This window comes from Fistularia commersonii, chromosome 27 (assembly GCF_037954325.1).
Source record: "Fistularia commersonii isolate RoL2024-O1a breed Wild chromosome 27, RoL_Fcom_v1.0, whole genome shotgun sequence".
Classification (NCBI taxonomy): domain Eukaryota; kingdom Metazoa; phylum Chordata; class Actinopteri; order Syngnathiformes; family Fistulariidae; genus Fistularia; species Fistularia commersonii.
Window position 1 is genome coordinate 2,581,693 of NC_141310.1, and position 11,505 is coordinate 2,593,197.

At 42.5% G+C, this 11,505-nt stretch overlaps 2 protein-coding genes across 5 annotated transcripts; both read left to right on the top strand.

Annotated features, from left to right (window-relative positions):
- The first annotated feature begins 635 nt into the window (after nt 1-635).
- pth1b (parathyroid hormone 1b) lies at nt 636-1,722 on the top strand. Its single transcript, XM_086175210.1, has 3 exons — nt 636-716; nt 863-951; nt 1,059-1,722. The coding sequence occupies exons 2-3, from the start codon at nt 872-874 to the stop codon at nt 1,252-1,254; spliced, it is 276 nt and encodes a 91-aa protein (XP_086031336.1). The 5' UTR covers nt 636-716; nt 863-871; the 3' UTR covers nt 1,255-1,722.
- A 1,635-nt stretch (nt 1,723-3,357) lies between these two features.
- On the top strand, nt 3,358-11,203 carry btbd10b (BTB (POZ) domain containing 10b). Of its 4 annotated transcripts, none has more exons than XM_086175110.1 (9): nt 3,358-3,470; nt 4,029-4,176; nt 6,099-6,298; nt 7,406-7,715; nt 7,843-7,945; nt 8,456-8,576; nt 8,950-9,147; nt 9,255-9,365; nt 10,141-11,203. In XM_086175110.1, the coding sequence occupies exons 2-9, from the start codon at nt 4,076-4,078 to the stop codon at nt 10,470-10,472; spliced, it is 1,476 nt and encodes a 491-aa protein (XP_086031236.1). In that variant the 5' UTR covers nt 3,358-3,470; nt 4,029-4,075; the 3' UTR covers nt 10,473-11,203. The 4 variants fall into 4 exon arrangements, with proteins under 4 accessions (XP_086031236.1, XP_086031238.1, XP_086031235.1 ...); XM_086175112.1 differs by having other exon boundaries at nt 3,409-3,686; nt 6,105-6,298; XM_086175109.1 differs by lacking the exon at nt 3,358-3,470 and adding an exon at nt 3,554-3,686.
- Nucleotides 11,204-11,505: the final 302 nt, after the last annotated feature.

Genomic DNA, 11,505 nt, shown 5'->3' on the forward strand with positions numbered 1-11,505 from the left:
CCTCCAGCAAAAGCCCCCGATTCCACAGTAACTTTCGAGCACAGCGGAGTTATCCAAACCTTGTGCTAAATAGCCACCGTAAAGCCGTCGCAGGCAAACGGCTGTGTTAGTCATGACTGGATTTGACTCTCTGCTCCGTTCCGTTCGCTCTGGTCCAATGGCACCCCTCTTGACCTTTAGGTTTCTGTAGTACACGGACTGAACCATAATATTGATTGCGTTGCTTGTAAATAAAGGTGACATTCATGGCCATTTCAAAGAGTATATGTTTTCACCGCAGTCTCAGCATATGTGACACATCCAACGACAAATATCCTGACCCGTTAAGATACTTGTCCGCAGAGGATCTCGCGGGTCAGTGGCAGTGATAACATTGTAAAAAAGACTGTTTTACGCCTAAAAATTAAACAAGTTCCCAAACAATTGCAAAGAACAGAGCACTTTTCCCAGAGGTGTCGACAGATGAGTTAGTAGCGAGCGGTGGCGGAGGTGGTGTCACGCAGATGCCTGTTCCCATCGATGCATTGGCAAAGTGACATCAACATCAAGAGTGAAAATTTCTCATTGATGACCAGGGGAGGGCCACGCCGTATATAAAGGAGAGACGGCTTCGCGCAGCGAAGACTGATCAACAAGTTTGACTCAACTGTTGGGGTTGATGAAATCCTGTCACAGCGAAGCCCATCATTTTTTTTGGATACAAGGACACAGCTCGGGTAAGACTGGCAGTTAATGTTTCTGTTAAATTAACATTAAATAAAGATGTCCCTACAGTAATGCATGAAAGGAGGGATATCCACAGTGTCTCCTGAAGGCAATAACCTAATGATCTCTGGCCGATAATTCATTTAAATTGTTTCAGCTCATCAACATGTTTGCAGCGAGGTTCTCGCAAACAGTGTTTCTGCTCCTCTTCCTTGCCAGTTTAGACATAGAGGCTAAACCACTGAGGTAAATTCTGTTTTTAGTTTGTCTTTATGGCACGTAATAACATGACCTGCGGACCTAACTTGTGTCAGGCTGTGGATGACCGCGGTGTTCTTAATTTGCTCCCGCAGAAAGAGAACCATCAGCGAGGTGCAGTTAATGCACAATGTTCAGGAGCACAAGCAGGTGGGAGAGAGACAGCACTGGCTCCAGGAAAAGCTAAAGGACATAATTGTTACCAGCGCCAAGCCGCCCAACGGACAATCAGTGAATATTAAAACCGTGTTCCCCAGTGATTTTCTCAGATCAGACATATGGAAGAGTTGAAATCTTTGAAAAGTTTTGTTATGTAATTTATTTATTTATTATGGTTTTTTTTTTACCTTGTATTTATTTCGCAAAGAGCACTTCATTTGTTGCTTGTGTTTTCATTACTACTGGTTCATTGCACATTAGATCATGAATGTATTTATATTTTGGGGGGATTCAGTGTTAAAATCCAACCAGAGGCACTGGTTAAATCAATGTTAGATTTATACATGTTTCAAAATTCACCACTTCTTATTCTTCTGATTTTATTTTCTTTTTTCCTTGTGTTTTAGACTTCTAGATTATGGACCAACTGAAAGGCTCGTCTTATGTTTTCATACTGTATTTCGCTCGTTCGTGGGTATGTAGCTTTGTATTTTTGACTCGCGATATGAATTGTGATTTTTTTTTCACATTTCCATATTCCTTTTCCTCTTTGTTCTTTCTATATACACACAAACGCACACATGACAACATATATGTATATGTATATGTATATGTATATGTATATGTACATGTATATGTATATGTATATCTATATCTATATCTATATGTATTTCACAAACAATATTTGCTTGCCCAATACTATATTTACTTCAACACCGAGCTCCACTTCGGACAAATCCATTCACAATGGATTGGTTGCTTTTAAAAGCATTGTAATTTTTCTCCATCATGCCTTCCTCAGAAAGGGTAAATGAATGCACCTTTACATTATATATGATATGATACGTAAATATATATCACATTGTTAGGAGTGAATATCAAACATGGACTTGATATTGGAATTCAACGCAAAGCGGAAAGGCTTCCTTGGACTTGCAAAGCAGTGAAACACTCCCACCTGGGTAGGCTCCATATTAATGTTAAATTATAAGTGCTTTACTCTTGGAATCAGTGAGAACAGGCTGTTCGATGCTTATTCTTCAAATGTGGCTAATCATAATTCTCCCTCCGCTGTGCTTTGCTTAAATTAGCCTTCTAAATCTCCATTACTGAATTCATTAAATGTAAGTACTAAGATGTGCTGTCATTCTAATGAACAGTTTAGTTTTGATAAGTGAATTGGAGTATTTTGTGAAACAAAAGGAAAGCTGTGACACAACAGTGTTTCATTTCGAATCATTTCTTTTTTCACTTGGCTGTCATTTATAAGCTATTATGAACTTTCAATGTACCATTGCTAGTATTACACATTTGAATAAAAAACCTGCTTTGATATCATTGGTTATCGTGTCTAAACACTGGTTGTCTGAGTTGGAGCTATAGATGTTTCTTTTGGGTTTTTTTTTTGTTGTTGTTTTTGTTTGGTTGTTTTTTTGGCAATAATGCACCTTTCCAACCCTCAGTGTTCCGGACTGTATTAACAAATTCTCATTTATTATCACAGGATTGGGTTGTAGGTGCTCTTATTGCTCCCTTTCCTTCATTTTGGTTGGCAGAAAGTGATTTTAGATAAATGTAATTGTTGCTGTATCACAGCCTGTAGCACAGGCACGTTCAGTCCATGTTTTGCACCCTGTCAATGAGTCCTGTTGTTTCTTTAGTGCCCTTGTCCATTCTTTTTATGTAAATGCATAACCCTGAAAGATACTCCGCTTGACTCGACAAATATTAGACACCGCTTGACCAAAGAAGGAAAACAACTGATTTTTTTATAACTTTCCCAAGTGGGTTACCTCACTTTTGTTTTGTTTTTTTAAATGTATTCATAGATTTATTTTGGTTACAGGCTAATAAACATATACTGGTCATGAATTATGCTGCATATATATTGAAGTTCAACAATTGAAAACAGTTATTTAAAAAAATGCCTGCCCATACTTAAAAAAAAACAAACATTATTCTTCTTCTTATTATTATTATTATCATTATTATTATTAATATTAATAATATTATTGTTACGGAGATATTTGTATTGACGACTCCTGCTTTGCTGTGATGATTGTTTCACAAATATGCGTTTTAAATTCCCCAAATGTCTCTGGAGTACAAGAAATTAAAATGAACTCCTTTACAACACTACAGTCTTTTTAACTCTTTAATTTCATAATCATTTGATGAGATTTTAATTTACTTTTTTGTTCAGTGATATTTTTTAAAAGCTGGCACGCGAAAAACCATGACGCAACATATCGCGAGATCTGCAAGGGTCAGTTCTCCATTCTTTTTGTGAATTATAAACACCTATAATCACCTTTCCTGCTGCTGAAAAGAGACCGAACCCTGCTGAAGTAAGGTCAATTTCGTCTTGAATCCACTTGTCAGACAATATTAATTTACAAAAGTCGGTGAGACAGGCAGGCATTTTTGAGTGCGTCAATGCGTCAGACCGACGTACGTTGCGTCAAACGTCAAACTGTAACGTTTAGTGTTTTGAAAGGAGACGGCTGGTTAGCTTGCTAGCTAGCTGTTGGGATTATACCACGGAAAAGAAGGCTGACAGCTTGGTAACTATGCTTCTTTATTTCATCCACATATACCTTTCATATAACGTCTAAATATATCTTCCGTTTTAGACCGCTTTCCTACTCTAGATACAGGTCTCTATTGTCAAAGAGCCCTGATGCTAGTAGCGAGAGCTAATGTTAGCCAGCTAGGTGTACTAGCACAGGAAACCAGCTAGCCGACTTGTAGATCTGTTCAATTTGACAACAGATCTGCGCCTAATGTGTCAAGACACCCCGCTGGAACTACCGCAAGCTATTTCGTTAACAGACACGGAGCGAACCCGGTCGTGTCGGCGCTAGTCCGCAGCGCAGAACTAACTTGTTGATACCGACACTAAACAGATTATGAACGGTGAAACATCCAGACCGGACTACCCCCTGTACGGGTGATGGCAGCGCGTCTGCAGTCATATGACAGCAACTCCAGTGACACCGAAAACTGGGAACGGAGAGCAACGAGCCGACCTCGCAGACTCTGCAAGCATTCTAGGTGAGCATGTCTGAGATCTGGCTACCCTTGTGGTGCAAGTTCATATTAGTGAGAAAGTAAAGCCATGCCAAATCAGAGGTGCCTTCCTCATCGCTGTCATTTACCTAACAGTTAAGCTAGCGCTACATGTCCTGAATTAGGTATGTATCTGATACGATTGTAGGCAGCAAATCCTGATAAGAGTTAGCTCCCTTTGTATCAAGACAGCAACACAACGTCACTCGACTTACTATGAAAAATGCAGTAGTTCGGATGTGACACAGTAATCATATGGATATATGTGCCTTAACCATGTAGGGAGTTGGCAGCTATTGTTCCATGTAGCTTTTTATTGCCATAGGATTGAAACATAGAGTCAAGGGTTTATTTTATTGTCGTCATGATATTAGTGTAAAAGCATGGACAATGTTGAAGTAGTATCAACGAGGATGCATATGTTTGCTTTTAAATACAAAAATGACTGTGTGCCAAGGGACACAGTAATATTCCTGTTTTGTCATCAGACTAGTTATGATGAATTACATTTGCAGGGCCGCTGTTGCAATTTGATATTTTCCTTGTATGATAGCCTTTTTTGATTTAACTGTTTCTGGCAATGACAGTATTTCTGTTGTGAAACACATCATATAGTGTTTTTTTTTCTTTTTTTACTTCAGCAAACCAGCAATGTCTAGTGGTAGTTGACGTTGACTGCTGTGTCAGGATCAGATGAAATTCAAAGTTGTTGTTTTTTAACAAACAGTAGAACAGAAGAAATAATAGAATAACATTTTCTTGCCATTCCATTTTGAAAACAACATTTTAGGGAATTTCATATAGCATAAAGCCAAATGTCACAAAAACAACTAAGATGAATTGAATAACAGTATAAATGAGATTATAAGGAAAAGAAAAATGACCACTATGTCATATGGAATCAATATCTTCACAAAGTGTAAGTTTTGGCAATAATCTATGATCCTGTGCTCTATGACGGTATTGCTTTCTGAAAGCTAGTTCTTTTTTCATTTACCTGTTAAAGAAACAACAAAGGTGGGGGGATTGCAGCAGTTCTCTCGTAAGAGGGAGCGATAATACTAGAGTTGGCCAGTTGCTACTGAGGAACAAAAATGCCCCTAGGAATGTCCAATACTGCACCAGGCATTGTCTTAATGCAAGATGGCTGCCTCATTTGAAGTGGGATGAATGACTCGGACAAAAACCATTGGACACTTAAATCTTTCGCTGCGAAGGAAGGAAGGATGGTTTGCTGGACTTTGAAATCTGTGGCAGCAGCTCACATTATTTGTACATGTTTTGCGACTTATCGGGACATCATGCATGTGATTTCCCTGACGTGTTTCCGTCATGCATTCCGCTGTGCCGCATGGCCCTTGACTCTTAGCTGGCTGATGGTCAAGTCAATTGTTTCCACAGCCGTGGAAGCCCTGTGCCCATTGTCATCGCCCTCGGGATGTCTGACATCATCTGAGGGAGACCAGACCAATTCACCTTGGCAGCTTGGCCTGGTGATTCCAGGCTAATGAAATCTAATAACAATGTCGAGTAGTTAATGTGACTAGATCACATTACATGTATGACCCTCACCCTAAATGACACGTCATTCCAGACTAAATTAAACAAGGAAACACAATCTCTAATATGATGACTGAAAGAAAATGAAAAATAAAACACAAAGGGTGGATCAGTATTTATCATGTTTCTGTTATATGTATTGTGGTAATGGGTCTATAGGTGTTCTCAGTCATCCATTTCATGGTTAATTATACTTGTGATGGTTGAATCATTGGTTGTAAATAGTAGTTAGATAAATTGCCACATCTTTGTTTTTTTTTCTTTCTTAAACCATCGGCAAGTGGCCACAGACTATGGTCTTGACTTACAGAGTGTAAAGTAACTTTTCTTTTTCTTTTTTTTCTGAGAAGCAGCAGTCAGGCCCGAGCATCTCGAGTGGAGGCAGAAGAGAGGAAGATGAGCCTGCATGGTGCCATTGGAGGCTGTGACCGCTCGCGTGACCGCCGTCGCTCCAGCGATCGTTCAAGGGATTCCTCACACGAGAGGGAAGGCCAGCTCACCCCCTGCATCCGCAACGTCACCTCGCCCACCCGCCAGCACAACAGCGGTGAGCGCACACGGAAAAAATAGAGGGCTTTTGTGGATGACATGCCAGAGGTACCCGGCTCCTGGCAGCATCTGCAGACAACAGCTGACGATATTTATTAACTGACTGCTTACGCGGGGTTTATATCTCTGGTCTTTTGGGCTGAGATCAGGTCAGCACTGATAAATCGTAGTGTACTGGTTGTGTTGTTGAGTAATCTTATTATCTGGATACACAAAAGACAGGGGGCTCTGAACAGCGCTCATTCAAAGGGGATTGTTTTTAGATTAGATTTTGCAAATTGGCAATCACCTCAATGGACACAGAATGTCATATGAAGTCTGCAGGGAGTTAGAAAACTTCACATAAACACTCAGGCTCTGATTCCCAGCTTCATTATCCATCTACACCTCAGTCCAGCTGTCTTCTCATTTTATTCTGTCTACAACATCACATCAACCCCACCGGGAGCATTTCAGGAACCGAGTGATTTGTCGGCACAACCTTTTTGATCTGATCATTTTTCCCCGAGAGTTTGTGTTCCTGTCAAAGATTACAAAAAAACGAATTTCTTTCTACTTCCTGCTTTGTTGAAAAGCATCCCACAGACATTGTCGATGCTCTATAGCTCACCTACTTTTGATTTTCTTCTATTATATAGGTAGGACAACTGTAAATCACTGATCATAATCCTCTGCAGAGTTTCAGACCTGTTGGTATAAAGTGGATAGTAGTGACAAAGTGTAGAGAAAATAACAGGGATTTGTCATGTTTATTTTCAAAACTGACCAGATGCTGCCCTGTTTCGCCTCCGACTTCACACCCCGTCATATCTCCTCGGGGTGATCCAACAATGCAGCCGTCAAAAAAAGACTTATCACAAATGTCACAAAAAGGAACATAGTGATACAGTTTATCAGGGCATTGCACTGTATAGCATTAGCTGGAACTGCAAATGGCTGCAACTGGCCCAGGGAGTAAGAAAACAGATCTGGAAAACAGAAACCAATTCATAACCAAGAGATGCGTTTTTTTGAGTGTTTTGTTTTAATTTTCTAAACATGGAAGCAAAACTAACAATCTGTTTTTTTTTGTTTTTTTGTTTTTTTTTTTTGCCTGTCTGTTCAGACCGTGATGGTGGCCCGTCTTCAAGGCCCAGTAGTCCCCGACCTCAGAGAGTGTCCCCCAGCGGCTCCAGCAGCAGCGGGGTCATGAGCAGCCGCAACAGCAGTCTGTCGAGTACCGAGGGAACCTTTAAGAGCATGGGAGTCGGAGAAATGGTTTTTGTGTATGAGAATCCCAAGGAGGGCGGCGCCAATTCTACCGTCTGCAACCGGAATATACGGACCTCAGAAAGAGTCACGCTAATCGTCGACAACACGCGCTTTGTAGTAGACCCGTCCATCTTCACGGCACAACCCAATACCATGTTGGGCAGGTACGGCGGACATCGGACAAGCTTTCTTTCCTCCATTTGTGACAGCTAACTAGATTGAAATGAAACTTCTTTTTTGCCTTTGGGGGGCAATGAATGAATGAATGAACCAGGCCCTTTGTCATTTCAGAATGTTTGGATCAGGAAGGGAGCATAACTTCACCCGGCCCAATGAGAAGGGCGAGTACGAGGTGGCCGAGGGACTGAGCTCAACGGTTTTCCGAGCCATTTTGGTTGGTATCATTCTGCGTTCATAGGTTTTTCGGTGATTTTGTTGAATTGCTGTCTCTAGTGGCTCGTGAACTCGTCACATGGGGTGCAAAAGTCCAGACACACCCCTTCCAGCTTATCTCTGCGCTGTAGAAGACAAGAGGAAGACTAGACTCCGCTGTGTAATTTGCAGAGGGTCTCCTGCCCTATAGAACGCGCACACACACACACACACACTGACTGCTTCACTGACCTCATCGATTAATTCAAACCCTAAGTAGTGCTGATAAGAACAATGCTGCTGCAGTGAAATGATAAAATAGAAATCTATTTTGTTTTATAGCTTGATATGTAAGTGGCATATCCTGATACAAATGCCTGACTGTCAAGAGGAGCTCGGGTCACGTGTTCATATCAGAAGCTTTGAGACCATTCTAATTTTAGGCTCCGATTTTGACGTGCACTTTACATGATTGATTTTTCAGATGAAACCGCTGCTTCAGGCAACTCTTGTTTTTCTCTTTTGTCGACAGGATTACTATAAATCTGGTATCATTCGATGTCCCGATGGAATCTCCATCCCTGAGTTGCGGGAGGCTTGCGACTATCTATGCATCTCCTTCGATTACAGCACCATCAAATGCAGAGACCTCAGTGAGTATGATCTACTGTTGATGTACAGCGTTACCCGTCAAAGACGCACCGGGCTCCGCATTTGCCGCGCAAGCTCCTCCTCTTTGGTGAGCGGCCGACGGAGCCCATAATCCCGGATCTGAGGCGCCATAGGTGGAAATGCTTGATCAGCTTCAGGTTTTTTTTTTCCCCTCACAGCCAAAAATGAGGTTGTCTATATTAAGCCAACTCCAGCAGACCAACGAAATCAACAGAGGCTCGACTCTACAAAGCAGTTTTGGAATATTTATAAAAACGTTAGAGGCCAGAAGTCGTCGCTGTTTCCAGTTTTAGCCGTCCAGACTAAATCAAACCTTCCTTGATGTCCCATATGTTTCCCCCTCGCTTTTACCAGGTGCCCTGATGCACGAGCTGTCCAATGACGGAGCACGGCGGCAGTTTGAGTTTTACCTGGAGGAGCTGGTTTTGCCTCTGATGGTCACCAGCGCCCAGAGCGGCGAGAGGGAGTGTCACATCGTTGTCCTCACCGATGACGATGTGGTGGACTGGGACGAAGAGTACCCGCCGCAGATGGGGGAGGAATACTCACAGAGTCAGTACACGCCGATAAACTACATTGATCTGCTTTGGTCTGTGTGCTTGTCTGGTCTTGCCTGGCCTGCAGCCAAGACTCACTTGTCGAACCTGCTCTCTTCGCAGTCATCTACTGTACAAAACTCTACCGGTTTTTCAAGTACATCGAGAACAGGGACGTTGCCAAATCTGTTTTAAAGGAGAGAGGATTGAAGAAAATAAGACTGGGCATTGAAGGTAAACTCCCTTCCTTCTTGCGGTGTGTGTGTGCATGTGCGTGCGTGTGTGTGTGTGTGTGTGTGTGTGTGTGTGTGTGTGTGTGTGTGTGTGTGTGTGTGTGTGTGTGTGTGTGTGTGTGTGTGTGTGTGTGCGCGTGTGTGCGTGCGTGTGTGTGCGTGCATGTGTTATATCTAAATTACAAAATGTGGCATGCTTGTGTTGTTTACATATTTAGCATCAGATATAACAGAGAATCTGCATAGTATACATCCATCATGTATCATTGGTACCATTTCCACACAACACTGTTTTTTTTTTTTTTTTTGTTAGTTTTGTTTTTTTATTTTAATTCTGAATCCCACCAGTAGTGTTTGAAGCACCTCCAGTTCTCCTTCAGTGAACAGACTCCTGTGACTCTGGTGTAGAGCTTTTTTCACTTGCAGCTGCTCTTAGCTGGCCCAACTCTCTCACCACAATGAGATGAATCAGTATCCTGTCAGTGCAGTGTGGAAGCCATGATAAACTCAACCCCCGCATAACTGTACCAGCCTGTTATTGTCCAGAGGCTGCTCTGCTTTTCAGTCCTGTTCAGGATGTTTGTGCCAATGGATCAAAGTGCCTGTAAAAAAATGAGCTGAATCAGACGGTTAATCCCGTCTTCAGGGTCAATTCTAAGTCAACCCTATCCCTCTGCCTCCAGTGTGACGGTAAAAGTGTCAAACCCGCCTCCATGTTGGCGAACATCGGCGTGCAATGTCACCGAGTTAATTTGAAACCGTGCATTTTGTGGCAGGTTATCCCACATATAAAGAAAAAGTGAAGAAACGGCCCGGAGGTCGCCCCGAGGTCATTTACAACTACGTCCAGAGGCCCTTCATCCGCATGTCCTGGGAAAAGGAGGAAGGGAAAAGCCGCCATGTGGACTTCCAGTGTGTCAAGTCCAAGTCCATCACCAATCTGGCGGCAGCGGCGGCGGACATCCCCCAGGACCAGCTGGTGGTGATGCACCCCGGCCCCCAAGTGGACGAACTGGACATCCTGCCTAACCACCCACCGAGTGGGAATCACTACAGCAACAACTACAGTAATGAGCCCGACCCCGACGGACCCTCGCCCGCCGTCTGACGACCGACGGGTCGTCCAATGCCTCCGCCTCTGTCCCTCTCACCCCGTCCTTCTCCCAGCATGCTGCAGCATGGAGCGCCAGGGGCACCATAACCATATTGCCTTGACACCTCCTTTGCAGCCTTAGAGCCCCGAGATCCTGGTCGGCTGTCGAAAACGAAACATGAGGGACATAAGACTGGAGAAAGGAAGGGTTCACTTTTATTTTCATTTGTTTTGTACTTGACCAAAGGAATTTATTTTTATGTTTGGAATAAATTCAGTAAAAAAACAACAAAAAAACACTTATTTAGCATTTATTATTTTCGATGTTGCTGTATTTTAATTTGGGTTTGGCTGGGCACTATTGTGACATCACTGTTTTCTCACAGGTTATTTTATTTGGTTTCTTTTTCACTGACAAAAGTTTTGGTTTTTCTCGGGTGGCCTAACTACTAAATGAGCTTTGACGGACGAGTGTTCAGACTCACCATGGAGACATCTGACTTCCTGTTGGGGGAAAAGTCACCACCGCCTCGTGTCACGATCTCCATGTAGAATCCTTAGATGTCCCTGAATGTGTATCGGGGTCAGTAGTCATTGGCGGGATCTGATCTGTGATGTGACGCTCCGACCGCAGCGCAGCAGCTCACAGGCTGCTGTGGTCAGAATCATTTTTGTGCAAAGCTTGAAATTGTGTTTCAAAATAAAAGTTTTAAAAAAAATCGTGAAATAAAGACATCGAAATGAGATGTGCTTCGCATCTGCTTTGACCCCGAGCTCCATTTCAAGAAGCCTCGCCGGAAACGGAGCAGAGACGTAGGTATCAAGTAATAGGCATTTTTTGGTTGAAGTCACTGACTAGTAGGTAACATTCACTTTGTAATCATTTTTAGAGGAACCAGCGTCACAAAATGAGCTAGCTAACTAATGTTTAATTAACTTGTCATGCATCCTCACACCCGCAGGCGTCTTTAAGGCACACATACTGATCACCTGTGACAAATTTTTATTCCCACCTATCAAGGTCAACTTTTAGATTACATATATTTCT